At 46.6% G+C, this 26,543-nt stretch overlaps 1 protein-coding gene across 6 annotated transcripts in view; it reads left to right on the forward strand.

Moving 5' to 3' along the window:
- The window catches only part of LOC146798510 (cytochrome P450 2F2-like), a 443,597-nt gene that overhangs the window by 234,674 nt on the left and 182,380 nt on the right, over positions 1-26,543 (forward strand). For all 6 annotated transcript variants that reach the window (XM_085625789.1, XM_085625794.1, XM_085625792.1 and 3 more), the window contains exon 5: positions 2,250-2,410. In XM_085625789.1, coding sequence (XP_085481915.1) covers positions 2,250-2,410 — 161 coding nt within the window. The remainder of the gene's footprint in view (positions 1-2,249; positions 2,411-26,543) is intronic.

A 26,543-nucleotide genomic window follows, 5' to 3' on the forward strand; every position in this document is an offset into this window, starting at 1 on the left:
GCTGTTCCCTGGATGCAGGCATCATGGAGTCCGGCGGCTAGTGAGTGGTGGGAGATGGTGTCGAAAGCTGCTGAGAGGTCCAGGAGGATGAGGGCTGCTGTGTGGCCTTGGTCGAGGAGAGAGCAGATGTCTTCGTTGGCAGCTATGTGGGCGGTCTCGGTGCTGGAATAGAGTAAGGTGGCCTCATAGAAATATCTCGAGAGCAAGTTCTCTCTTTATCCCCTGAACCTATGCAGATTGGGGCTTTTCATCCAACTTTTAGTAAAGAACAGTTTCCAGGCGATTGAAGGATGTCCTGAAGCCGCAATATGCATGGAGGGACTGCCGCGGTCTTGCCAAGCATATCATGAATTTCCTCTCCGCCACGGTTTTCATGGCAGTGAGCCCGCCATGAAAACCGTGGCGGAGAGGAAACAAATGGTGCATCAAGCCTTGTGGATGCACACAGGGGGGGCTCAACATGTGCGCCACCTGTGCGCATGAACACCAGTACCTGCACGGCATGGGCTGCAGCAGTCCATGCCATGCAGGTACTGCCTTTGATGTTCCCATTGCAGTGCCTGTTTCATTGGCAGAGCCCTTGGAATGCCAAAGAACCGCCCACTAGACCAGGAGAAAACTCCTGATCTGGCAGGTGGATCCGACACGGGTTTGGCACCACCAAACTCATAATAAGGCCCTAAGGGACCTTCCTGCTACCGCACCGCCAAACCCTTGTCAGAACCACCCACCAGATCAGGAGTTTTCTCCTGGTCTGACGGGCGGTTCTTTGGTGTTCCCAAGGTGGTGCCTATGAAATAGGTACTACAATGGGAATGTCAAAGGCAGTACCTGCACAGTATGCAGTCCATGCCAGGCAGGTACTGGTGTGCATGCACACAGGGGGACACATGTTGTGCTCCTGTGTGTATCCACACAGTATGAGGCACCAGGGGGCCCTGTAGTGCCCCCTCTGTTTCCCCTCTGTCACAGTTTTCATGTCGGGCTCACTGCTATGAAAACCGTCGCAGAGAGGAAACTTGTAATATGGTTGGTAGGACTGATGCGATCCTGCCAAGCATATTGCTTCCTTAAGACCGCCGCGCTACCACCAGGGACAGTGGTTCCCTGGCAGTTGAAACAGTTGCGGTGCTTCTAGGGTGGCCCAACCACCCTAGTTGTAATAGGTTGGTTGGGAGACCAGCACAGTAAGTGTGGCGGTCCGTGGACCGACAGACTCATAATAAGGGCCTAAGTCATGAAGTAACCATGCTTCCTGGATTAGAAGGATAAAAGATCGCCCTCAGATTTGCTGGGGGTGTAGTGAAAGTCAATCTTCAAGGAGAAAGCTGTTTTCCCACAGAGAAAAAGTGTCTGTGAAGGGGCCTACGTTCTACCTGTGCTTAAATCTACTCCTTGAAACAGGAGCTAGTGGAAAATGTTGCATGATATTCTAAGTAAAAGGGCTAGTAACCTGTGCCAAAGTGCAGTTTTCATGGCATACTTCTGGGAATATTTGTGAAGTAGTATATTTGCACCTAGGTGTAGGTATGCTTCTAAGGTGTAGATTCACTACTTTGTGAACAGGGTCATTTATGGGTTAATTAGTTAGTAAGTAATGCGTCAGTTCCTTGCAATTATTTTGGATTCTTAGGCTGGAGACTGTGAGATGAATGTATGGTACAAATGAGGTATGTGTGTTCAGCAATATTACCATTTATGGAGATATTAACTTTTTCTTTTTAAAAAAATTATATGTAGGACTAAGTTTAGGACTTGCATAGTGTTTGATGTGGTACATGGTCTTATGAATATTAAACAAAAAATGTATAGTTTGTAAAAATAAGAGGTGCTGGTATAAAATTTAACTGATAGGCCGAAACATGGTTTCTTTAGAATGCAATCGATTTCTTGACAACAAAACTGCTATGGACATTTTGTAGGTGTAATGCGATTTTGAAATAATGAATCTGGAATGCATGTCTGTGATAAAACTTTTATAGAGCATCTAAGTGTAGGAAGTTCAAAAGGACAAACAATTAAAAATAGTTTTCTTGTATTTACCTTGCTTTATGTGACTTAATAGTGATTTCAATTTGAATTATAAAATGGTTATAAAAACATTTTAAAAGAAACAGGGAGAGTTCATACTCTGAGAGTGCTGATGGGTTGAGGACTAAATTAACAGGATAATTATGTACCATTTGGTCTTACGTTTTTATGTGCGAACGCATGTTTCTATGTTTATGTTTCTATGTATATATTCATAGGTGCCCCTATTGACCCAGAATTCTGCATGAGTCGATCTCTTTCCAACATCATCAGCTCCACCCTGTTTGGGAGCCGGTTTGACTATGAAGATAAAGAATTTGAAAAGCTGGTTCATTGTGTCCAAGACACGTTTCAGGCCATGAGCAGCACCTGCGGCACAGTGAGTAAATTTACAATCCTTGTGAAAGCATGCTCTTGGTACTGGAAGCACCTGAGTTCACAAAATGCTGTCTGATGATAATGTGACGGAGTCTAGGAGTTGTGAGGAACTGTAAGTAGTGGATTCTCTCGGTGTACCCAAAGTTGCGGGGTGGTAGGGGATGGTGGCAGGGAAGGCAGGGAAAGGTGGGGATTGGGAAATAAATAAAAAAGAAAACTTACCTGCTGGTCACTGTCGCCAGGTGCCGCCTCTCCTCGCAAGAATCAGGAACAGGAAGCACCCAGGTTTCCAGACTCCCCTAACCAATCACAACGCTGTTGATAGCAGCGTTGTGATTGGTCTTTGTGCCATGGTTTGGTGCTCAGAGAGGGAGTGGGAGCCCGGGCATGTTCTCCACCCAGCCACGCCCTAACCCGGCGGAAACTGGAATACTATAAATAAAATGAAAATTGCTTCTGTTATTATCACTGACTTCTTTAATGCAATGAGGCAATGCTCCTCAGCCTTAGCGGAGGAGCCGCCGCTGTGCACCCGCATGGTAAAAGATTGTCAATGAGATGGAATACATTTTGTTAGCCATGACTGCTTTTGTTGTCGACTGATTTGTTGAGTCAACTGCCTGGTGAAGAGAGGGACTTCAAGAGAACAATGAAGGAGAGGAAGACAGCACAGTATCTGGAAGAGACTGCAAATGGTCCTAGGGGCAGGAAATCGGGCTGGAACAGTGACTGAGATCAACTCTGGAAGCATGCCATAATATACACTGTGAGACAACCAGGGTGGACCTGTCACAGGGAGCATGGCCTGATAGTCCAGTGAGCGGGAATTGAGCAGAGAAGTGAGGGGTGACATGCAGGCATGCAGCAAAACATATAAACTGGAAATATCATTGTAACTATGTACTGAATATATAGGTTGTGGGGAAATATAATCAATTGACTAATATCTGCCTCTGTCACGCGTAGCTAAGCATTGGAGAAAAAGTATTGTTTACAGAGATTTTGAGAATGGGCAAGTGAGGGTCCTAACTGAAGAGAGAAGGTCTTTTCATAAGTATTTAAAAAATGTGTTAAAGACATTATAAAAATTCCATGAGACAAACATTTTTAAAAAGCACCCATAAAATTACATATAAAATTCATGTAGGAAAAGTGCAACGATAAAGTGTGAGTACTTGATAAATTTCACATCAGAAATGTATTTGGTTACAGTCTACAATCCACAGTTATATATTCTGCCTCCTAGCCAGATGGCAAAAGTCTTGTCTGCCTCTATAAATAAATGCCTCTCTTTCGGCCTGTTATGGTTTAATAGCAAAGGTAAGCTGAACTCAATAAACAGTTTATCTTAGAATCTAGTTCTGATATGAGGAATAGGATGCCTTGGGAAATTAGTGGGGTAAACCCAAACACCTTTAATACCAACTCAGCCTTCTATACTTCAATAGTCAGTTCATGACTACCATTAAATTGAGTTTGAGAAATTTCTCATATTTACAGTTTTTCACAAGGACATAACTGCTGGATGAAACACATGGGGATTTATTCACAAACTGCACTTTTTCTATGTTTAACAGTACTGTTGTGTGGTTCCCACTAATCCGTAGGATCTGCATGCTACATACATACAATGCATAGCTGTGGCTGATTTCCCTACCACCACAGACGTCTCCAGTTTGGAGGTGAGTAAGAGTCTTTGAGAAAACACGATTGCACTACTGAGGTAGACCGTTGAATACGAATCCAACCAACGTTGGTGTCGCCATATGGTGTAGTTCCCACTAATCCGTAGGATCTCCATGTTGTTGGACAACATAAACTTTAGGCGAGGTGACTAGACTGATTCCGAGCACCCCAGCAAGATATGTTGGCCCAGAGACCAGCTAGCTCACAGTTCCACGACCTGCCACTCTAACCAAAACTGGGAGTGAATGGTTTCTGGCACCCACTAAACATGACAACCCTGACCTCTCTGAGATCATGATAACAGATATAGAGTGTAGGTAGGTATAGAGCCAACACCCCCCCAAGAGATGGTCCAACCCAATTACCTGGCAGGAGAGAATGTAGGACCCTGTCATGATAATGATCTGGACCCCCCTCACCGAGACGTCAGACCGCTGTGTGGTAAAGCCTCAGAATGCAGGGACCCTCGGTGTCAACCTGCAGTGCATCCTCAACTAATCCTCTGAGACGCTTATTATTATTGATAATAAAAATCATCCTTGTGATGTACGTATAGATTAGTAATGCTAAGGATATGTAGATAGCCCTGTCATCCCATGGATGAAGATAGAATGATATTTGTACATTGCGCGTAAAGGCTTTGTACTTGGTGTTTGAGGCTTCATGATAACGTTGCACAAAGCCAGATGTGTAAACAACAGTAGTTTCAGAGAAACTAATCCAACATTGTCACACTCACAAATACGCGCAAAATGTCCCAGCAATAAATGTTATTGTGCTGAAAAGAGGACAATGTAAGGAAATATGCAGCATTGCTACATGGGCCAAACTCGGGCACATAACAGTACTACAATAGCACTACTCACACACAACAAAATGCTATTCACTACCTATGGGGGTAAATCTCCACCTCCACCTCTCATATCTTTTCTAAAGGGGACATCTCCACACATGTAGGTTTACTACGTAGTAGCAGATGTGGGAGGGACCGGGGAACTGGTGGGAAAGAAAAGACGATGGACTACAAAATCAGAGGGGTTTAAGGAGGGGTTAGGAAGGGAGTCATGCAAACATAATCACATACACACAAAACGATAAGCCTATTGCTATTCACAAACTAAACTTCTGAAGTTATCACAGGCCAAAAGGACACAAACAGTGGAAATATATACAGCGGCCCAGCCTTGGAGTTTAGTACCACACATGGCCACTCAATGGTACTGCAAGACACTATAGAAATAATGGAGGCAGGGGATTCAAATAGAACCCCATAAGAAATAATGTTAAGATAAATAATGTATTTTGACTTCTTAATGAAATATATATGTAATATAAGGATACAAAATTATATATGAATAAAACATAAATATTATTTTATTATATCATATTTGATTAAACCTTTTAACTTAAAAATAAATATAAATATAATTGTATTCTTTTTAATTACATGTATTTACATAAATTCTATGCATAACTTTAAGTCATTTTTAATACATGGTAAATAAATATAACATTCTACTTTAGGTGGAGCATTTCTAGACACAATTTGAATTTCATTCTCATACATTTACATTAAATGAATATTTAATTAGAGTAAGATATCGCTTGAGCATTATTTTTGTTCTACATTTCAAATACAAATATAACATTAGTTTACATGAATGTTCATCATAAAATATGCTACTTTTTTTTTTTTTATCAGTTTAATAAACTTTATTTATTTTCCCTATCTTTACCACAGCGAGAACTCAACCCTGACTGCAAAGATCTCTGCCTATATGTGAAAAGCTACTAGTAGTAATTTAACGCAGTTAAATTAAGCTCCATCCTCTGAATTGAGGGGGGGGGGGGCACTTGTAAGTTCAAACTTACATTACACTCGTAAATGTACAGCCAAAAGTAATACATTTACTACAAAGTGAAAGAGTAAAAGATCAAAACCTCATACTGAATCACAATTTGGAGGGGTATATTGTAGGTGTCCCTCACAGATACTGATCTAGCATAGAATGTATTGTTTTGCAAATGAAATCTGGTTGCAAAACATTGAAATGTTACTGACTTCTGAGTGGAACAATAGCCCAGTTGCGAAAGGAAATGGTCCCTTAGGGACCCCTACCACTTTGTGAATATTAAAAAATGGAACAAGATCCAGCTCTAAAACAAACTTAAAACAGAAAGTAAACTTTATTTGAAACACTACAGCTATATTTTCAGTTAGTGTAGCTTGGAGACAATTTGAAAGATTTGCCTTTTTTCGTTTCTGAGATGTGACGTCTGAAGACAAAGCACTGACAAAAATCAGGTGAAATTAATTCACTTAACACAATGCAAGAGCTTACCACAGGCACTCAGCTCTGCAATGCGCCAGCATACCCAGTGCTGAACACAGAGCCAAGAGCCTGTTATTTTGTGGGTGAGGATTCTATATTTCAAATGTGTAATTAATAATTCCCTCAAGTAAGTGCATGAACTTTAGACAGAACAAGTCAGAAGCACTGAGCAGAGATTTCCCCTCTTTGTTTCAGACATGTTCTGCCTTAAGTGCCTGCATTAAAATTAGAGAAGTTGTAAGCTATATACTTGAACTTTAGACATTTTGACTGCATCCAGTGAAAAATGTTGATCCTAAGCTGAGGTCTGATGAACTGTGTTTGAAAGAAAACTGTTTTCCCTCATCATTTTCTTATAGAGGGTATGTAAGGTGCTCCAGAAGCTAAGCAAAGAGTGCATTTCCTGAGTCATGTGAAAATAAATCGTGATATTCTGAGTAAAACATGGTCTTCCAGCATCAGCAACCTGCCAGTTGACTTTCCAGTGTTCTACTGCTGTTTCTCAAAGAGTTCTAATGAACATCTAGTGTACTGACATTGTGTATTACTGACAAAACTGTGGCTCACTTCAAGCTATTTTGATAGAATCAAAGCTATAAAACCTAAAGCATTTACTTTAGAAAGCAAAAAAATGAGGGGATCTTTTTGTCCCTGAACTTGCAGTTAGACATATGGGTTCTCAAATATCTTCCTTCTCCATTTCAGTAAATCATTCTGATATACAGAGTGAAACATGCTCTTCCAACACCAGCTGCAGTCTGTCAGTTAACTCCTAGTAATCGACAGAATCACCAAGAGAATTCTAATGAGCAAGAAGGGTGCCACATTTTTTTACTCAAGACAAATATGAGGCACTTCTGAATGCCATTTTGTTCAGGGATTAGAGCTTTTGTAGTGTAGTGTATTTTATCAAACTGCAGAAGATGTTTTTACAGTGGCAAATGCATACCTGTCAACCTCTTGACTTAAAAATAGTGTCATGTTCAGTCTTAAAGAGCGTAATCCCATCAAGAGGATAAGGAAATTATCCATAGGTGTAGAGTCACTCCAAGTCCACAAAACCTATAGAATAGTGTCACAATTATTGTATGGGATAATCAGTGATGTAATTTGAGATGTTATTAGTCACATCAAGGATGTAATTTAACATGTCATGAGCAATATAAGATGGGACGTCATAAGAAGTACATGGCAGGAATGAAAGTTCTAATAAGCTAGGTATACTATACCTGATACATTTTCAGATTTTTTTTGGTCTTAAACATGAAAAGTTAGCTCTTGATTGATTCTCTAGATTGTGGCATTTTTCTTAGAGAAGAATGTGTTATTCCTCATGGGTGATCATAGCTTGTTGCATGTGTTTGCAGCTGTTTACTTGTTCATGAAGATGTTTCTCCACATAATGCACATGACCTCCGAGTACAGTTATTTCATTCCTCATTGCTTGTAAATATTTTTGGACGTCTGTCTGTACTGCTAGAATGTCCTCTCTGATTTCCCAAAAGGTCTATAGGAGGAAGGCTCTAATGATCTTTTGGCGTGTTTCTTCTTGAAGTCTGTGTTCTCTTCAGTGGTCTTATCAGGGACAATTTTCTTCTTCCTGCCAATACTTTGATGTTTAGCTTGGGTAAGCATATCTTCTATGGATGCTTCTCCCCCCTTTTCTACCCGCCATGTCTGAGATTGAGCCCATCCAATAGTCATACCATAGCATTCATAGGTTTTAGGTTTGTTTCTTCCAGACACTAGTTTTTATGGATTATCTTACAGACTGCTACCGGTGAGGTTTCATGAGGTTGTGTTAGAATAATGTGTCACTACGTCTGGGGTTCCTGCACCTTCTCTTCCTGCCTTGGGTATTTGGTGATAATACAGTTTCACTGCTGGGGTTTCTTTGTACTCTCTTTTCTGCCTTTATTTCACCAGGACAGCCACAAGGAAGTTTGTTGCATATGAAACACTCTCTTGGTTGCACAGCTCAACTCCTTATCAGCCTCTGGTGGGTTCTCCTTGCTGAGGTTTGGGGGTTATAATTGAGGCCTGTTTCCCGGAATATAGATGCCTCTGAGTCCTGAAAGGATTGTATTCCGACAATGATTCCAGGACTCTGTGTGTGTGTGTCTATGGCTTTCCATTGTAGAAAGATAATCATTGAGGTGGCTATCTAGGCATCGTGTTGAGCTTTGCTCTTGCTTTATCTCTGAGGACCCCAGTTACCAGAGCTGTTGGCCTAGAATGCATTTCACTGGCTCCTTGTTGAGGGGTCTAGGTAGCTTTGTTTGCTTCTTCAGGCACAGTACCTCTGTGTGGTATGCAGTGCTTAATTTGAGCCAGTGGTTTCTAGTGCTTAATTGGCAATGGCGGCACTTATAGCAGTCTGTCCCGTGGTGGTGATGTTCATCTAAGTTAGAGATGAACACAACAACAGTTGTTCATTATTTCCATATACATTAACCCCTTCAGTGCCCATGACTAGCTGGACTCGTCATGGGCCGCGGTTGCGCTGTGCCCATGACGAGTTCAGCTCGTCATAGACCCCGCCCGCTAATGAAAGCGCCGGCACTGGGCGGGGAAAGGGGCGGGCACTGAAGGGGTTAAAAATATCAAATACCCGCTACCCAAGCCATTCCTATAGCTTTTGGGGCCTGGAATGGTCTGCATTCTCTCACTTGTGCTTTATGGTTTGTAGTTGTGTTGGTAGTGGTACATGTCATTCCTAGCATTTGCAGGGGTAATGCATAAGGTGCAGTGAGCTCCTGACACAGGCCCTGGCACTTATTCCTCTTACAAATTACGGACTTGTATTGCAGTGGGGTAAGTAATTGTTGCCTTTTTGGGCATGTTGTGTGAATTTGCACCCCATATGTTCCCAGTCTGGGTAGAGTATGTTAATTTCCGCTACATGGAACTCCATAAAGTAAAAAAAAAAGTCCGCCAAGCTCTGCAGAGTTCTGAGGGCGACAGAGTGAGTTACCTTGTGCCGTTCGCACAGATTTCTTAGTGCTAGGTGTTTGTCCCGCACTATAAAATCTGCAGTTTTTCAGAACTCTGAGAGTTCCGCGGAGTGCGAAGTGCGAAAAACTTTGCAAACTCTGCGAGCGGTGTGGAGCTCACTGCCTAGGCTTAGCCAAGTCCCTGTTCTTTTCAGGACTCACGCTGGCTTGTGTGAGCCCAATCCATGAGCATTGCAAGGGTCAGGACAGGCTGTTACCAATCATCCCTGCAGCATTATCTGATGACCAGATTATTTCACTCTCACTGTGCCCCAATATTGTTGGTATTTAATTCAAAGTTCTTGATATGCAATATCTCTAGCTTCTAAAATTATCTTAGTCCTGGGGTCCTCAAATTGTAAAGTGCACCTGTTACATCACTTTTTTCTGTAAGTGGGCTTTCGTGCATCACTTGGATGCAGAGCAGGCTCCATCTACCAGTTGATTAGTGTAGGAGCGTGAAGGGCTTCCCCGCACCTTTCTCTCTTCTTACCAGGCAGGCCACTGTGGATACGCTCCTCCTTTGCGCTCTGTTTACTCTGCTTTCAGTCTCCCATGGCCCCAGATTGTTCACAGTGTGAGTAGCTATAAGTCCAGGGCTGCATCAGACACCTTCCACTTCTCCTGGATGTCCTCTCTGCCCATTGCTACTCTGTCACCCAGCCTGGTAAACTCCAGTGGCAACCATTCTGGAGACACCACACAATTGAGTTAGTTTGTGATCCCAGGAAATTCAGGGCAGTCTGAAGACGGATGCCTCTCTCTCTCAATGTCTCAGAGGTATGAGTGCCCCCCCTCCAATTTCCTTTGGGTGTCACTGGTGTTCCCAAATACTAACTGATGGGGCTGGGATTTGAGGCCTAAAGGGCAGCATGTCCAACATCTTTGGCTCCTGGTCACACCTTCTCTTTTTGTTTTTATTTAAATGTTTCATTAAAATAAATAAGAGTGGGATTAGCAAATTTGACCACTCTAAAGTCCAACACGTTCCCTTCTGTTGCTTAGATTAGAAAATTAATAGTACATCTGACTCCTCCAAAGTCCCTACTTTTGCTTCTGTTGGAGTGGAAATAGTAAATGAGATCCATTCAATTTCCAACATTTTCTGTATTTTTGCTTAGATTGGAGTGGTAATGGTAAATCTAACCCCTCCGAAGTCCAACACTTTCCCTACTTTTGCTTACATTGGACTGAGAAATAGCAAATATAAGCCTTCCAAAGTCCAACACCACCTGTACTTTTGCTCAGATTGAAATGGGAATAGTAAATTTGATCCCTGCAAAGTTCAACACTTTCTCTAGTTTTGCTTACATTGGAGTGGAAATAATAAATCTGACCCCTCCAAAGTTTAGAATTTTCCCTACTGGTGTTCAGATTGGAGAGGTAAAAGTAAACCTGACCCCTTGAAAGTCCAACACTTGACCTGCTCTTGCCTAAATTGGAGCACGAATAATACATCTGACCCCTCCAAAGACCAATGCTGTCCCTACTGTAGCTCAGCTTGGAGTGGGAGCAGTGAATTTTACCTCTCGAAATATGTTTTTTTATTTGATTTTTTAAGTTGCTTTCATTTACAAAATTAAATTAATGTAAACTATTTTTGAATGAAATGTTTGAGAATGTAACTTTTATAGTGTTATTTTGTATATTATTTGATGTTCTAATGGCTAGTATGCAAATATTAATATTGTGTCTTTAAAATATTATGTTTCATTTTTTCAAATATATTGGAGTATATATTTCTAGTTCATATAAGATACAAGTATATGTTGTAAATGATACGTTATTTTTAAAGTTAATATTTGTTTTTAAATTATCGTAGAATATTATAGGTAAAAATCAATATACATACCTTTTTTGGCAATATTGTGGTCTTCTGTTTTTTGGGTGAATATTTTTGACTTTACATACAAAATATGTACAATCTATATTTGTGTTCTTAATATTTTGGGGAAATATTTTTGTTGCTGATATTTTTGCCTGAGATATTTTGTCAGACAACCCATTTAGACATGGCATACGGACAACAAGGTCAGCGAAGGCTCTGGTCTGCACTTCCCTAGGACAAGACTATTGTCAATGTAAACGATGCCTGCCTTGCAGGATCTCACAGCCGTCATAACAATCCTCAGTGCAGCATTTGCTCTAAATGAAGAGCAATTTGCTGATAGGGTGCACTATTTTTTGGCTTTGTTCAGCGAAGTTATTTAGTTCTCAAAACCTAACTTCCAAAGCTAGAGTTTGTTTATGAAAAACCAATAAGCAATGACTACAATGCACAGAGTTGTCTCCCTGTGTGTCGGCATAATTTTTTAATTTCCCTTCCAGGGATCGCCATGTCTTGCATTGTGGTCCCGGACACAGACATCTATTGAAAGTCACCCACCCTGAATAAGCCAGGCCAACCATCACTATGACCTGGAGCTCAGTGGCTTAAGGCCTGCAACACCAAGGGCCATATTCACAAGGACCCATCTCCGATTTATCCCCACCTTAACACACCAAAAGTGGAGATAGAATTACCACCCCATTCATAATCCGGTGCAAATTGCAGTCATCGCCAGTATTCACGTGATAACGGCCCCCAAAATGTAACATCACGGTGGACACCACCAACTAACACTAATGAGATGCAGAGTAGGCATACCCGTGCAAAAACACACGAAAAAACCACAACACCACTTTCATGAATTGCCAGATCTGCGATGCGAACCGAAAACAGGTGATAAGCCACATTAGCCGCAGGTATTTAACACCTGCCTCAAGCAGGTGTAAAGACAGATGACTCCCTGCAGTAGGCAATGGGGCCCCGCACACAGACACACCAAAGAACAAACAACGCATGGAGCTACTCATCATGCAGCTCAGATGCCCAACAGGGCCTCAACACCCACCTCCACCACCCCCAGGACCTCCACCACCCCCTGGACCCGGACCACCACAGAGGCAGCGCAGGGTAAGACAGAGGACCTACCGAAAACACATCACTCTCAAAGACCTAACGCCCGCGGAAGTCATTGCCCACTACAGGTTCAAAAGGGCAACCATTCTCCGCATCATGACCCACATCCCACACAGGTTGACGGTCCCAACACAGCGGAGAACCAACATCCCTCCCCAGACAAAGCTGCTGGTTGTGCTGCACCTGTTGGCCTCTGGTACCTTCCAACCAACAACTGCCAGAGTTGGAGTTGTCTCACAGCCAGCCCTATCAAAGTTCATCACACCTGTCCTGGATGCCATCCTCAGCTTCATACCCAGTACCTTCACTTCCCTAACACTGCGCAGGAACAGCTGGAGACAAAGCAAGGCTTCTACGCCATAGCCGTATTCCCAGCCGTGTTGGGGGCAATCAACCTCGCACATGTCCCACTTGGGCCCCCTGTGGATACTGCACACCACTACCGCAACAGAAAGCATCAGCATTCCATCAATATGCAGGCAATAGTGGACCACCGGGGACTCTTCACCAATGTCGTCGCCAACTACCCAGGCAGTGTGCATGATTCCTTCATCTTCTGACAGTCCATCATCAACCAGCGCTTCCAGGATGGCACAAATGGAACTGGACTGCTCATTGGTAAGTGCAAAATCAACACATCACACACCCAAAAGCCACCAACACACAACGCATAATTGTGAGAATGCACATGTGACCGACCCACATACGACAAGTCAAACTACAAGACCACCTACAAGACACGACAACACCACTCCATGGTCACCCTGGGCTACCCCTGCATCAAATACAGACATATCATGGCACCACAGCCACACACCAGCTGAACGTGTGGAGATGCGAAATGCAGCCATGTGTGAGGATGCAAGTGATCAGTGAGTGGGAATGGACACAACAATCAGTGATGCGTGGATGTGCAGGACAGACATGGGTATGCAAAACACAGATATGTCAATGCACACCACAACTGCTGGTGACTGGAGAGTAGTGGGCAGTGGACGCTACCATGGCACCCCAGGCCGTGGAACAGATAGAGGAAGTGTCGCATGCTGCATCCCCCCTATGCGCGCAAGCGTAGTGGGTTGTCCCTGAGTGCGCCAGGGCTGTGCAGGGGTGTGGTGGAAAACATTGTTGCGCAGAGTGGGGTTCACTCCCGGGAAGGCCAACGTCACTGATGGTGCGGCGCCGCGTGGCCTGCCATGAGGCCGACGCCGTGAGCAGCGGGGCCTGCGACCCTGTGCGCCTACTGCACCCCAGGACGCTGAGCACAGACCCGGCCGGCCTGCCCGCCCCAGCACACCATGGCAGCACTGCTCAGCTGCCGACACCGTCGTGTGTCGAAGGATCCGCGAGCTCAGCAGCCTCCGCAGTCCATCGCTGGCCCCCCGACGCTGACCCACATCACTCTTTACTCATTGACATGCTCCACCGGCGTCCTCTTCGGACCAGTAGGTCCCACATGTGGAACAGTGTCCTGAGTCCTGAATGGCAGTGACCCCAAGTCCGTGGCAGCGGCCACAGCACCAGACTCCCTTCGATCAGTGAGGCATAATTCCATTAAGCAGGCCTGCGACACGTGGTGCCACTAACCCTGTGCCCCATGAGTGTCCGTCATCAGCAGGCAGAACATCGTTGGTGTCTGAGCCTGTGGCCTGGGGGTTTTCATCATCAATGGGCAGGTTCGAACTTGGTGTCGGGCCTGGGTCTGTGGTATTCGTATGCGCCATGTTGCTGGACACAGCTGGCATGTGCCCTCTGCATCATGCCCTGGGGGTAGGCCTCCCATTCTCCCCCGTGACACTCCGCAGAAGACACTTATGACACATACAAGACCCTGCTATGCTCTCATGACCCTACCCCAGTCTCCTGCAGGTCAGGGTTCTGTGGCGGTGGGTCAGTGTTGGCCGCTGTGCATCTGGAGCCACTAGCCCTGTGTGACTCGAGTCATTCCCCCTTGTTATACTGACATAGCATTTCTGAGTGCCTGATGACTGTTGGAGTTTTGCCAGCACCAGCTACTCCCTGAGGGCTGGCTTACACTCACCCCACACACAGCCAGCACAGGCATCACTGTATTGGTGGGCCTGCCATCACAACCCGCTGAACCAAGTATTGACTCTTTTTTCCCTGCACTGTCACGGGTAATCATGGATATGCACCGTGCCCTTGGATGATGACACTCCTCCGAGACCCGGACACACCCACCCAGAGGCAGTACAATGTGGCCCACATACGCACCAGAGGCATTGTTGAACGCACATTTGGCGTGTTGAAGTCACGTTTCAGGTGCCTGGACGGCACAGGTGGAAAGCTCCTGTACAGCCTGGACATCGTGTGCAAGATGATCGTTGCATGTTGTGTGTTGCACAACATCTGTGTTCGCACCAATGCCCCATGGATCCCAGTTTCAGAGGTACCGGACAATGATGGTGATGATGGGGCAGGTGGCCCACATCCCACTGCAGCTGCGGCAGGAATGGCCCGTAGGAACTCCATTATTGACACTTACTTCTCATGAGCATGTCATATTGTGGTCGTCCATGGCAATCATGGGACAACTGAGGATGTCCAATAGCGCTGCATGTGTGATTAAAACATATTTGTAGGTTACAGGTTGTACTTGTACATTGTCATGTTACATATTCCTGTGGTCTCAGATGTGATTTGCCATGTTGTGCACATTTGCGGAACCTGTAGTGTCCTGTGTTCTGTTATGGAGGGGTTGCTGTTTCTACCGGGATGTTGTCAATGTCGAGGTGCACTTCTGCTGATGTGCCTATGCTGCACTGTGTGCGAGTCGCTCCTGCGGCTCTGATTTGTCTGCCACTGGTCTCTTACATGCGATGTGCCTGTTGGTTCTGTTTTTCCAAGGTGCTTGGATGTTGTGGTGTACATGTTGTCCTCTGCAGTCAGTCAGGGTGCATCCGTGGTACTCCGCTGTTAATGTTTTTTCGGTGGCATTTTCTGTATGCTGTTCTTGTGCTTTTTCCTGCATTACGCGTGTGTATTGCTGCCCTCGCGCTGGTTGTCACTGTTTTCTTTTCGCTCTTTGGCCCATCGCTGGTTTTTTGGTGTTGTGGTTTATGTTTTTATCTCTATCGAGTTGGTTGTATCGCAGACATTGTCCGCGGTTTCGGCAGACTATCGCATGGTACCGCCTTGTTGTGAATTCCACGTTGCCATGGGGTTGTTTTCCCGCGATAAGCTGCAATGTGTAAAGTTGCGTTAACATTTTTTGGTGAAGTTTAGCACACGTTCTTGTGGATATACCCCCAAGTGTTTTCAGCAGTAGAGCTAGTTTAGTTTCCAAATAAAAGCTAGAGAAACCCCTCACACCAAGGGGACAGGATAATGTAAACCAAAAACCTACAGAATTCGAACTGCACGCAAACACTCTTTTCATAATCAATACACTTACACACACATATTTTAAAACACAGTATAATGAAATAGCATGGACAATTAGAAATATATATCTGATTTAAATCTCATTATGACAATATATATTTAAAATCACAAATATGTAAAAAGATATGCACATAAAGACCACATGTACATATACATAAAACAGGGAGATATTTTCGGACAACAAACTTGGGGGAAGATTTTCAACAAAGTTGTGCAACGCAGCGTAGCCCCCGCGAGGCTGCGCCACGTTGCACGACAGGGAGGGTGCAGGAGAGCGCCATATCTTCAGAGATATGGCTCTCTTCTCCCATTTCCCTTGCGCCGGCACTGATTTCAGCTTCCATGCACCATGCACACACCTTAGCGCAGCAGCTCTAGGGAGTGTGCATGTGTGTAGCACAGGTTTTGTACCGGAAGGTGTTGGAGCCGGCCTCGTGGCGTGGTCCTGTTCCCCCTCGCTCAGCCGCACGAGGTCCCATGCACCTCGGGGCTCCTCCATCTTGGATTACACGTCACTCCACGTGACCACCTCCGTGACCCTGCTCTACCCGGCCTCGGTCCCAGCGAGGCCCGACATCGAGGCGCCAACCCCTGGCCCGGGGGATACCACGTGAGCCCTTCCCACTCCCAGCGGAGGGCAGTATCGATGGGACCCCCAACCGTCCTTCCACACCTAGGTGCGATCGCCCCACAGCTCTCTGGGGCCTGGCGCCTCTCCTGCTGGGCGTCTGGCCGCGCCCTACCCGGCCTCTCCGCCCTCCTGGGCGCAAGGGTCCGGACATCAAAGGGCTCAAGACCTATATCTGGGGCGACCCGACAACAAGATGACAGTTGTATCCCGGAGTCAAGAGCCCTGCTGATCGGATCGCGGCTGACCCTACGGAGAAAGACTCTTCCTGAAACTACCTACTGAGCCCTGCTGACGACGTCGCGGCTCCATCGTGCTTACAAGACCTTCACGAACCTTTGGGGCCCTGCTGACGCCGTCGCGGCCCGACCTTGTTGCAACAGACCATCAGAGCCCAGCTGACCTCGTCACGGCTCGCCGGAACACGGACCTACCACCGGAGCCCTGCTGACTGTGTCGCGGCTCGATCCAAGCGGAACTACCACCTGAGCCCTGCAGACGCCGTCGCGGCTCTCCACGTCTGAGCCGCTCTGAGACCAGCACCCGAGGTCTGGCGCAGAGCCTTCCCGTACCTGACTGGTACCAAGACTGTCCCGCTACCCTATCCCTCCAAGAACATTGAGACTCTTACCGGATCACTCGATCCCCTTGTAAATATTGAACCGTACTCCTTTTTATATAAAGAACCAAGATAAGCAACTGATACGGAGTCCTGTGTGGTGGTGTTACTGGGCCTAGTACGATTATAGGAGAAGGACCTCTCCTAGGAGGCTTCTCAGCGGCGCTCGGCTATAACTTGGCGGTAGGAAGGTGCCCGGAGTAGTCCCTCCGACTCCCCGGTGGTCCTCCCACCAACATTTGGTGGCCAGCGACGGGATCCGAGCCAGACGCAATCGTACAAGCAAGTAACGCACCCACTACCTAACCAGACGGAAAAAGAAAAGGGAACCATGGACGGCCAAGAAGCAACCGTGGCCGCAACCTTCCAGCTGGAAAAACTGGAAGAATACACCCACAAAGAACTAAAACAATTCTGCAAGGACAAAGGGATCCCAACCACGGGATTGGGCACCAAGGAAGAAATGCAGAAAGCCCTGAAAGCCTGGGCCGAAGCTGAGGCCACTCCACCCCACACCGAAGGGACCTCGGCCCGGAACGAAAACCTGCCGACCACAACCCCGACAGATGGGGGGCGAGGCATTCCCGAAGCCAGCCTATCCCACGAAGAAATACGAGAACGAGAGAGGGTCCGGGCACACGAAATGGACCTCACACGACTCCGGCTGGACGGCGAGCTCCAGCTGGCAGAGAAGAAAATAGCAATCACTAGAAGAACTCCACAAAGTGTGGAGGGGGGGAACAGGAGGCACGGGGTGCTAGGAGCTAGCGGCCTCCATAACTACTATTGACCACAAGAAGCTGCTCCTAGTGTGATGTGACCTTACTACAGTTGTGAGTTAAGTGTGGACATCTCACAAAAAGTGACGGACTGGCCTCACACACCACCTGGTGTCATGCTTCATCATCGGCCAGTCCTCGCCCTCCAAAACCTTCGTTTGATGGAGGGCGGGCATACACCTGGAGACAGGGATGCACTTCTAAACTAAAGAGTGGGGGCCCATGGGGTAGAACGTGAAGTTAAAAATCATTATAGTTACTAAAAAATATTTTTAATGTGATCAGTAACTATATGATGCTAAAAACAAATAGCGGCAGGTGGGGTATTTTAGGTGTCCCCTAGCCGTCTAGTGTTAGGTCGACATGTTTCTGCCTTCTTGGCCCGAGCGGGTCCAGGGCATTCATCAGGACCTAGGTTTACAAGAAGAGGGCTCCGTTCTTACCAACTCGTGGCAAGAGAATACCACTGCGCAGGTGTGGCGAAGGCCACACTCCACTACCTAGATGGCTTCCAACTGTAAAGCCTATAGAAAAAAATCAAAACAAACAAATGTATCTGTATACACAACTGTAGAAGAAAGGTCAAAGGTGAAAACAAAAGTATCAAGATAAACGCATGCGTAATTATCTTAAAGTGAGTGACTAATCACGTGACATGTGCCACTCTACGTGAGTACACAAACATGTTTGAGAGTCAAAAGTGCTCTCATGAGGCTTACCCTAGTCAGAAAGACTACTTGCCACATGGGGGGATAAAGGAGGAGACACTCCTGTTCAGTCTACAGGGAGAGAAGAAGAATATAGTAATAGTCAACAAACTGAAAATGCCCAGAACGTGGACCCTTGCAAAACCTGGAATCAGGATGGAACCACAATCATTCCACAATAAACCCACAAAGGGGTTAAAACAGCGCGAAACCACCATTCATACTCTTACTATCTGAGGCAGGGTGTCCCGTGTTCAGCCTACGGTGTTGCTCCTCGTCCGCCCGAATTTGGGAGTGAGACCGCAAGGCGGGTTTAAATAGCGTGCTTAATGGAAAAATAGGAAACAGCCTGGAGTGATCACGGCTGTGCGGCAGTTCCTGGTGCGGTGCATCCGGGGTCCGGAATAATCGTAGTGGCGGCGCATGCAGTGCAGTGCCTGGTTGTGTAATGGCCGATTGTGCGGGCCTATTGGAGCGTCCAGGCTGAGTCTTGTGCCCAAATAAGGAACGAGTCAGGGGATCCGCCCAGGGAAGGCGGTCCCGTGTGGGCGTGCGCGTCCGAGGTTGTCCGGGGAACGCGGTGCACGCGTTCGGCGTGAAACCCGAGGATGAAAGCAACATGTGCTAAGGTGCCCCGGGGGGGGGGGGGGGTGTGAAAGTTCAGAGGCACGTGTGCGCGTCCCAAGTCGAAAGGGGCATGAAAGGGGAGATATTATCGCCGTATGCCGTTAAGACCCTGATAAAAGGTGAGAGGTCATTCATGCAGCGTTCGATTAGTGCGTTGATTAAGAGGGTTCGTGAGGGGGTGTGGCGGTTGCTGACGGCAACAGAAAAAGTAAACACCATGCCCTCTGCGTTGCTCTCTGTATATAATGGAAAGTATCCCAGTGTAAATGGAGAGTCAGTCAGCTCCAGACAAGCCAGGGGGTCACAGAAAAAATTGTATGAGAAGTACAGTGTGTTGCCCAAGTACTCCTGTCACTATGCTCATTTGCTGGAGATCCCTGCGATGAAGGTAACAAAAACCAAAGGGTAGGCAGGTAGAGGGACAGGAGGAGTTAATGGTGTGTTAGGGCAACTGCCACATGATGGAAGGGATGCCCAGGTGTTCATAGGTAGGTGGAGAGGTCATCTTGTCAGATGGAGCCACGGTATATCGTCGTTAAGTCCCTTTTCGTGGGACCGCAGGCGGAACACCCAGCGTTGTTCTCTGATGTGGAGAGCTCTTGAGAGATCAGCTTTGGTTTTGTTCATGACCTCTAGGACTGTCCATCGCAGATCAGTGTCTTTGTGGTTCTTCTCCAAGAAATGGCGTGTGAGCTTAGTGTTTGTTTTCTTGCATCTTATGGTGCTGCAATGTTCATTGATACGTACCCTGACCTTTCTGGTTGTCATGCCAACGTACTGGAGTTGGCAGGGGCATTTTAGTAGGTAAACCACATTCTCAGTATTGCAGTTGCTAAACTTGCGGAGTTGCCATGGTCTATCTGTGCCAATGTCGACTTCTTTGGTGTTAGAAGTGAGTTTGCATGAAATACAACCCCCGCACGTGAAGTGTCCCACTACTCGTGGTTGATCCCAAAGCCTCTGTTGTTCCGTGCCCTCTGCGGTTGGCATAGTGGCATGAACGAGTTGATCTCGCAGATTTTTGTTCCGTTTGAAGGCAAAAAGCGGAGGATCCCACTGCTTTCCTGCGCTATTAAGAATATTCCATCTTTTCTTAATTATTTTTTGTACGGCATTAGAGGCAGGGGTAAATGTTGTAACACATACTGTTCTTTTGGTGTTCTCCTTTGTTACATCCTTACTTTTACTTTTACTTTTACTTTTTCTGTTGCCGTCAGCAACCGCCACACCCCCTCACGAACCCTCTTAATCAACGCACTAATCGAACGCTGCATGAATGACCTCTCACCTTTTATCAGGGTCTTAACGGCATACGGCGATAATATCTCCCCTTTCATGCCCCTTTCGACTTGGGACGCGCACACGTGCCTCTGAACTTTCACACCCCCCCCCCCCGGGGCACCTTAGCACATGTTGCTTTCATCCTCGGGTTTCACGCCGAACGCGTGCACCGCGTTCCCCGGACAACCTCGGACGCGCACGCCCACACGGGACCGCCTTCCCTGGGCGGATCCCCTGACTCGTTCCTTATTTGGGCACAAGACTCAGCCTGGACGCTCCAATAGGCCCGCACAATCGGCCATTACACAACCAGGCACTGCACTGCATGCGCCGCCACTACGATTATTCCGGACCCCGGATGCACCGCACCAGGAACTGCCGCACAGCCGTGATCACTCCAGGCTGTTTCCTATTTTTCCATTAAGCACGCTATTTAAACCCGCCTTGCGGTCTCACTCCCAAATTCGGGCGGACGAGGAGCAACACCGTAGGCTGAACACGGGACACCCTGCCTCAGATAGTAAGAGTATGAATGGTGGTTTCGCGCTGTTTTAACCCCTTTGTGGGTTTATTGTGGAATGATTGTGGTTCCATCCTGATTCCAGGTTTTGCAAGGGTCCACGTTCTGGGCATTTTCAGTTTGTTGACTATTACTATATTCTTCTTCTCTCCCTGTAGACTGAACAGGAGTGTCTCCTCCTTTATCCCCCCATGTGGCAAGTAGTCTTTCTGACTAGGGTAAGCCTCATGAGAGCACTTTTGACTCTCAAACATGTTTGTGTACTCACGTAGAGTGGCACATGTCACGTGATTAGTCACTCACTTTAAGATAATTACGCATGCGTTTATCTTGATACTTTTGTTTTCACCTTTGACCTTTCTTCTACAGTTGTGTATACAGATACATTTGTTTGTTTTGATTTTTTTCTATAGGCTTTACAGTTGGAAGCCATCTAGGTAGTGGAGTGTGGCCTTCGCCACACCTGCGCAGTGGTATTCTCTTGCCACGAGTTGGTAAGAACGGAGCCCTCTTCTTGTAAACCTAGGTCCTGATGAATGCCCTGGACCCGCTCGGGCCAAGAAGGCAGAAACATGTCGACCTAACACTAGACGGCTAGGGGACACCTAAAATACCCCACCTGCCGCTATTTGTTTTTAGCATCATATAGTTACTGATCACATTAAAAATATTTTTTAGTAACTATAATGATTTTTAACTTCACGTTCTACCCCATGGGCCCCCACTCTTTAGTTTAGAAGTGCATCCCTGTCTCCAGGTGTATGCCCGCCCTCCATCAAACGAAGGTTTTGGAGGGCGAGGACTGGCCGATGATGAAGCATGACACCAGGTGGTGTGTGAGGCCAGTCCGTCACTTTTTGTGAGATGTCCACACTTAACTCACAACTGTAGTAAGGTCACATCACACTAGGAGCAGCTTCTTGTGGTCAATAGTAGTTATGGAGGCCGCTAGCTCCTAGCACCCCGTGCCTCCTGTTCCCCCCCTCCACACTTTGTGGAGTTCTTCTAGTGATTGCTATTTATGTACAGCTGCCGGCTGTGGGAACACTATTGGGGTACCATTCCTTTAAAATAGGGTGATGTTCTGAGTCACGTATTCTTACGACCGGAACGAGCAGACAGACACTTCTACGTCTGCCTTTTGAACCAATACAGTTCATTCTAAAGTGTGAGATAACCTTTCACACTCTCCTTACCCACCTTGCACCATGGATACCGAACTCTCCTTCGGGGATGAGATCCTAGCGGAGATTCTTAACACACCATCTCTCCTAGCAGAAACCATAGTCACCAACACGGTAAAAAACTCAGATGAATGGGAAGCCCTTTCTTCTAAGAAAAAAGAACAGATACGCACTGCACTACATGGTGCGTTTATGACGGAGTACCTCCGGAAAAACACGGCCCCGAGAGGTCTCATCGTCACCAACGAACCACGACTGTTCCTCAACAATAGAGAGTTCAGAATTAACTGGTCGAGCATTGCCTGGAAGTGCACCAAGGACTGGCTCATCCTCATTATAAACACCGCCAGACAGCTGGCAGATGCACTCCTGATTGAGATCCAACAGAGTGAGGGTAGACTCAAGGCAACGGTACAGCTTTCAGCCTTTAAAAAGAAACTGGAGGAGATCAACAAAGATCACTCTGATTATAAAGAATACCTCACACAGTCGAAACTTACTAAACTCCGTAAGGATGTACAAAAATTTAGTAAGGAAACTGTCTACCCGTACGTCACAGACGAACACTATGATAAACCAGCCCCTCAACCAACAGGGAGAAAACAACGGTTTAGACCAACACCCCAGAACTGGACGTTCAGCTCTGGAGAGGAAAGAAGTGACAGTAGCGGCGATGAGGGCCAAGGACCACAATTCCGGAAACCTATGGGCTATCACCATCCGATGATGCAGGGTCCACAACCTCAACCTCCACCCTTCGGGTTTTGGCCACAACCATTTTACCAACCAGGATTTGGTTTTCCACATGGCCAACCGCCTTTTTTGTTCCAGGGCCGTGGCAGAGGGAGAGGACGCCAAAAACGAAGAAATACGAGGGTCCAGTGGGAAGATCAACCAGAGCCACAGCATGGTGTAGTAACCAGGAGCAGAGGGAGAGGAGAGATGCCCTCGACGAGCAGGGAGTAACCAACATAGTGAATATCAGTAAACACACACTCTCACAAGACGAAACAACCGTCCTTTCTAAAGGGCTGGGATTTGTTCCCACACCCCGAAATGACCCCTTTGCTCTTCACACGGAATTGGCCCAATTCTTCAGGAAAATCAAACTCCGCGATTATTTCGGAGATGCTGAAGATACTACAGACGAGAATGGGAAGAAGTCCACAGGGCTAAGGAGAAAATCCACCTTCCAACCCCCGAACCAGAACATTTCATGTAACATACTTGCTTTCGAACAGGCCGTACTAAAAGATATTGAGAAGATTGATTTCCAGAATACTCGTGGGTTTGACAACCTTACGGGAAAGGAGCGCACGGCCCTCGCGAAACTGAGCAGTAATAAAAACCTAACAATAAAACCAGCTGACAAAGGGGGCGCCATTGTGGTCATGGATAGTGATATGTACAGAGAAGAATGCTTGAGACTTCTCTCTGACTCAAACAGCTACACCATACACAGGACTGACCCTACTGGTCCTTTGACGACAAAGATTAAGATCATGGTCACAGAAGCACTCGGCAATGATTGGATAACCAAACAAGAGGCAGACTTCCTCGTGAATGAAGAACCAAGAATGCCTAAATTTTATACACTCCCGAAAATCCACAAAAACAGGACGCCTCCTCCTGGGAGACCAATAGTATCCGGGATAGGGTCAGTATTAGAACCACTGTCACAATTCTGTGACTGGTTCCTTCGCCCTATCGTCCAAAAATCTGCATCCTACCTCAGAGATACGAAGGACGTCCTGTGCCTCCTCAGAGACCTCACGGTAGATTCGACCAACGACTGGCTAATAACCATGGACATAGAAGCTCTCTACACGAGCATACCACAGAGGCGCACATTGGAAGTAGTGGAAAACATCATCATAAATAGGGAGTGGGATTTCTTAACACCACAGCAGTTCGTATTGGAATGTGCGGAACTAGCGTTAATGGAAAACTTCTTCGAATTCGAGAAAGTCATCTACCACCAGATCTCTGGGACTTCAATGGGGAGCACTTTTGCCCCTAGTATGGCTTGTCTGTACGTACAACAGTTTGAAGACGACTTCATATACAACCCACAAAATCCATTCCTACAGAACCTCAGACTTTGGAAGCGCTACATAGATGATGTGCTGATAATATGGAATGGATCAGAGGAAGAAGCGATGAACTTTGTCCAGTGGGTGAACAGTAAAGATGTACACCTCAGGTTCACCCACACTATCAGTAAGAACCACGCTATCTTCCTCGACCTGGACATCACTATGGACAATGATGGTTTCTCAACAAAAGTGCACAATAAGCCCACGGATAGGAATAGCCTTCTACTGTACGAAAGCTACCACCCCAAGGCCCTTCGACAGAATCTCCCAGTTGGACAGTTCCTTCGGGTTAGGAGAAATTGCTCAGACACCCCAACCTTTGAGGAACAGGCATCCCACCTTGAAGAAAAACTTGCTGCCCGCCACTACCCCCAAAAAATGATACGCAAGGCCAGGAAACGAGCTAGGAACAACCCTAGAGAAGCACTTTTGGAGGATGTAACAAAGGAGAACACCAAAAGAACAGTATGTGTTACAACATTTACCCCTGCCTCTAATGCCGTTCAAAAAATAATTAAGAAAAGATGGAATATTCTTAATAGCGCAGGAAAGCAGTGGGATCCTCCGCTTTTTGCCTTCAAACGGAACAAAAATCTGCGAGATCAACTCGTTCATGCCACTATGCCAACCGCAGAGGGCACGGAACAACAGAGGCTTTGGGATCAACCACGAGTAGTGGGACACTTCACGTGCGGGGGTTGTATTTCATGCAAACTCACTTCTAACACCAAAGAAGTCGACATTGGCACAGATAGACCATGGCAACTCCGCAAGTTTAGCAACTGCAATACTGAGAATGTGGTTTACCTACTAAAATGCCCCTGCCAACTCCAGTACGTTGGCATGACAACCAGAAAGGTCAGGGTACGTATCAATGAACATTGCAGCACCATAAGATGCAAGAAAACAAACACTAAGCTCACACGCCATTTCTTGGAGAAGAACCACAAAGATGGACAGTCCTAGAGGTCATGAACAAAACCAAAGCTGATCTCTCAAGAGCTCTCCACATCAGAGAACAACGCTGGGTGTTCCGCCTGCGGTCCCACGAAAAGGGACTTAACGACGATATACCGTGGCTCCATCTGACAAGATGACCTCTCCACCTACCTATGAACACCTGGGCATCCCTTCCATCATGTGGCAGTTGCCCTAACACACCATTAACTCCTCCTGTCCCTCTACCTGCCTACCCTTTGGTTTTTGTTACCTTCATCGCAGGGATCTCCAGCAAATGAGCATAGTGACAGGAGTACTTGGGCAACACACTGTACTTCTCATACAATTTTTTCTGTGACCCCCTGGCTTGTCTGGAGCTGACTGACTCTCCATTTACACTGGGATACTTTCCATTATATACAGAGAGCAACGCAGAGGGCATGGTGTTTACTTTTTCTGTTGCCGTCAGCAACCGCCACACCCCCTCACGAACCCTCTTAATCAACGCACTAATCGAACGCTGCATGAATGACCTCTCACCTTTTATCAGGGTCTTAACGGCATACGGCGATAATATCTCCCCTTTCATGCCCCTTTCGACTTGGGACGCGCACACGTGCCTCTGAACTTTCACACCCCCCCCCCCCCCCGGGGCACCTTAGCACATGTTGCTTTCATCCTCGGGTTTCACGCCGAACGCGTGCACCGCGTTCCCCGGACAACCTCGGACGCGCACGCCCACACGGGACCGCCTTCCCTGGGCGGATCGCCTGACTCGTTCCTTATTTGGGCACAAGACTCAGCCTGGACGCTCCAATAGGCCCGCACAATCGGCCATTACACAACCAGGCACTGCACTGCATGCGCCGCCACTACGATTATTCCGGACCCCGGATGCACCGCACCAGGAACTGCCGCACAGCCGTGATCACTCCAGGCTGTTTCCTATTTTTCCATTAAGCACGCTATTTAAACCCGCCTTGCGGTCTCACTCCCAAATTCGGGCGGACGAGGAGCAACACCGTAGGCTGAACACGGGACACCCTGCCTCAGATAGTAAGAGTATGAATGGTGGTTTCGCGCTGTTTTAACCCCTTTGTGGGTTTATTGTGGAATGATTGTGGTTCCATCCTGATTCCAGGTTTTGCAAGGGTCCACGTTCTGGGCATTTTCAGTTTGTTGACTATTACTATATTCTTCTTCTCTCCCTGTAGACTGAACAGGAGTGTCTCCTCCTTTATCCCCCCATGTGGCAAGTAGTCTTTCTGACTAGGGTAAGCCTCATGAGAGCACTTTTGACTCTCAAACATGTTTGTGTACTCACGTAGAGTGGCACATGTCACGTGATTAGTCACTCACTTTAAGATAATTACGC

Source organism: Triturus cristatus, chromosome 9 (genome assembly GCF_964204655.1).
Source record: "Triturus cristatus chromosome 9, aTriCri1.1, whole genome shotgun sequence".
Lineage (NCBI taxonomy): Eukaryota > Metazoa > Chordata > Amphibia > Caudata > Salamandridae > Triturus > Triturus cristatus.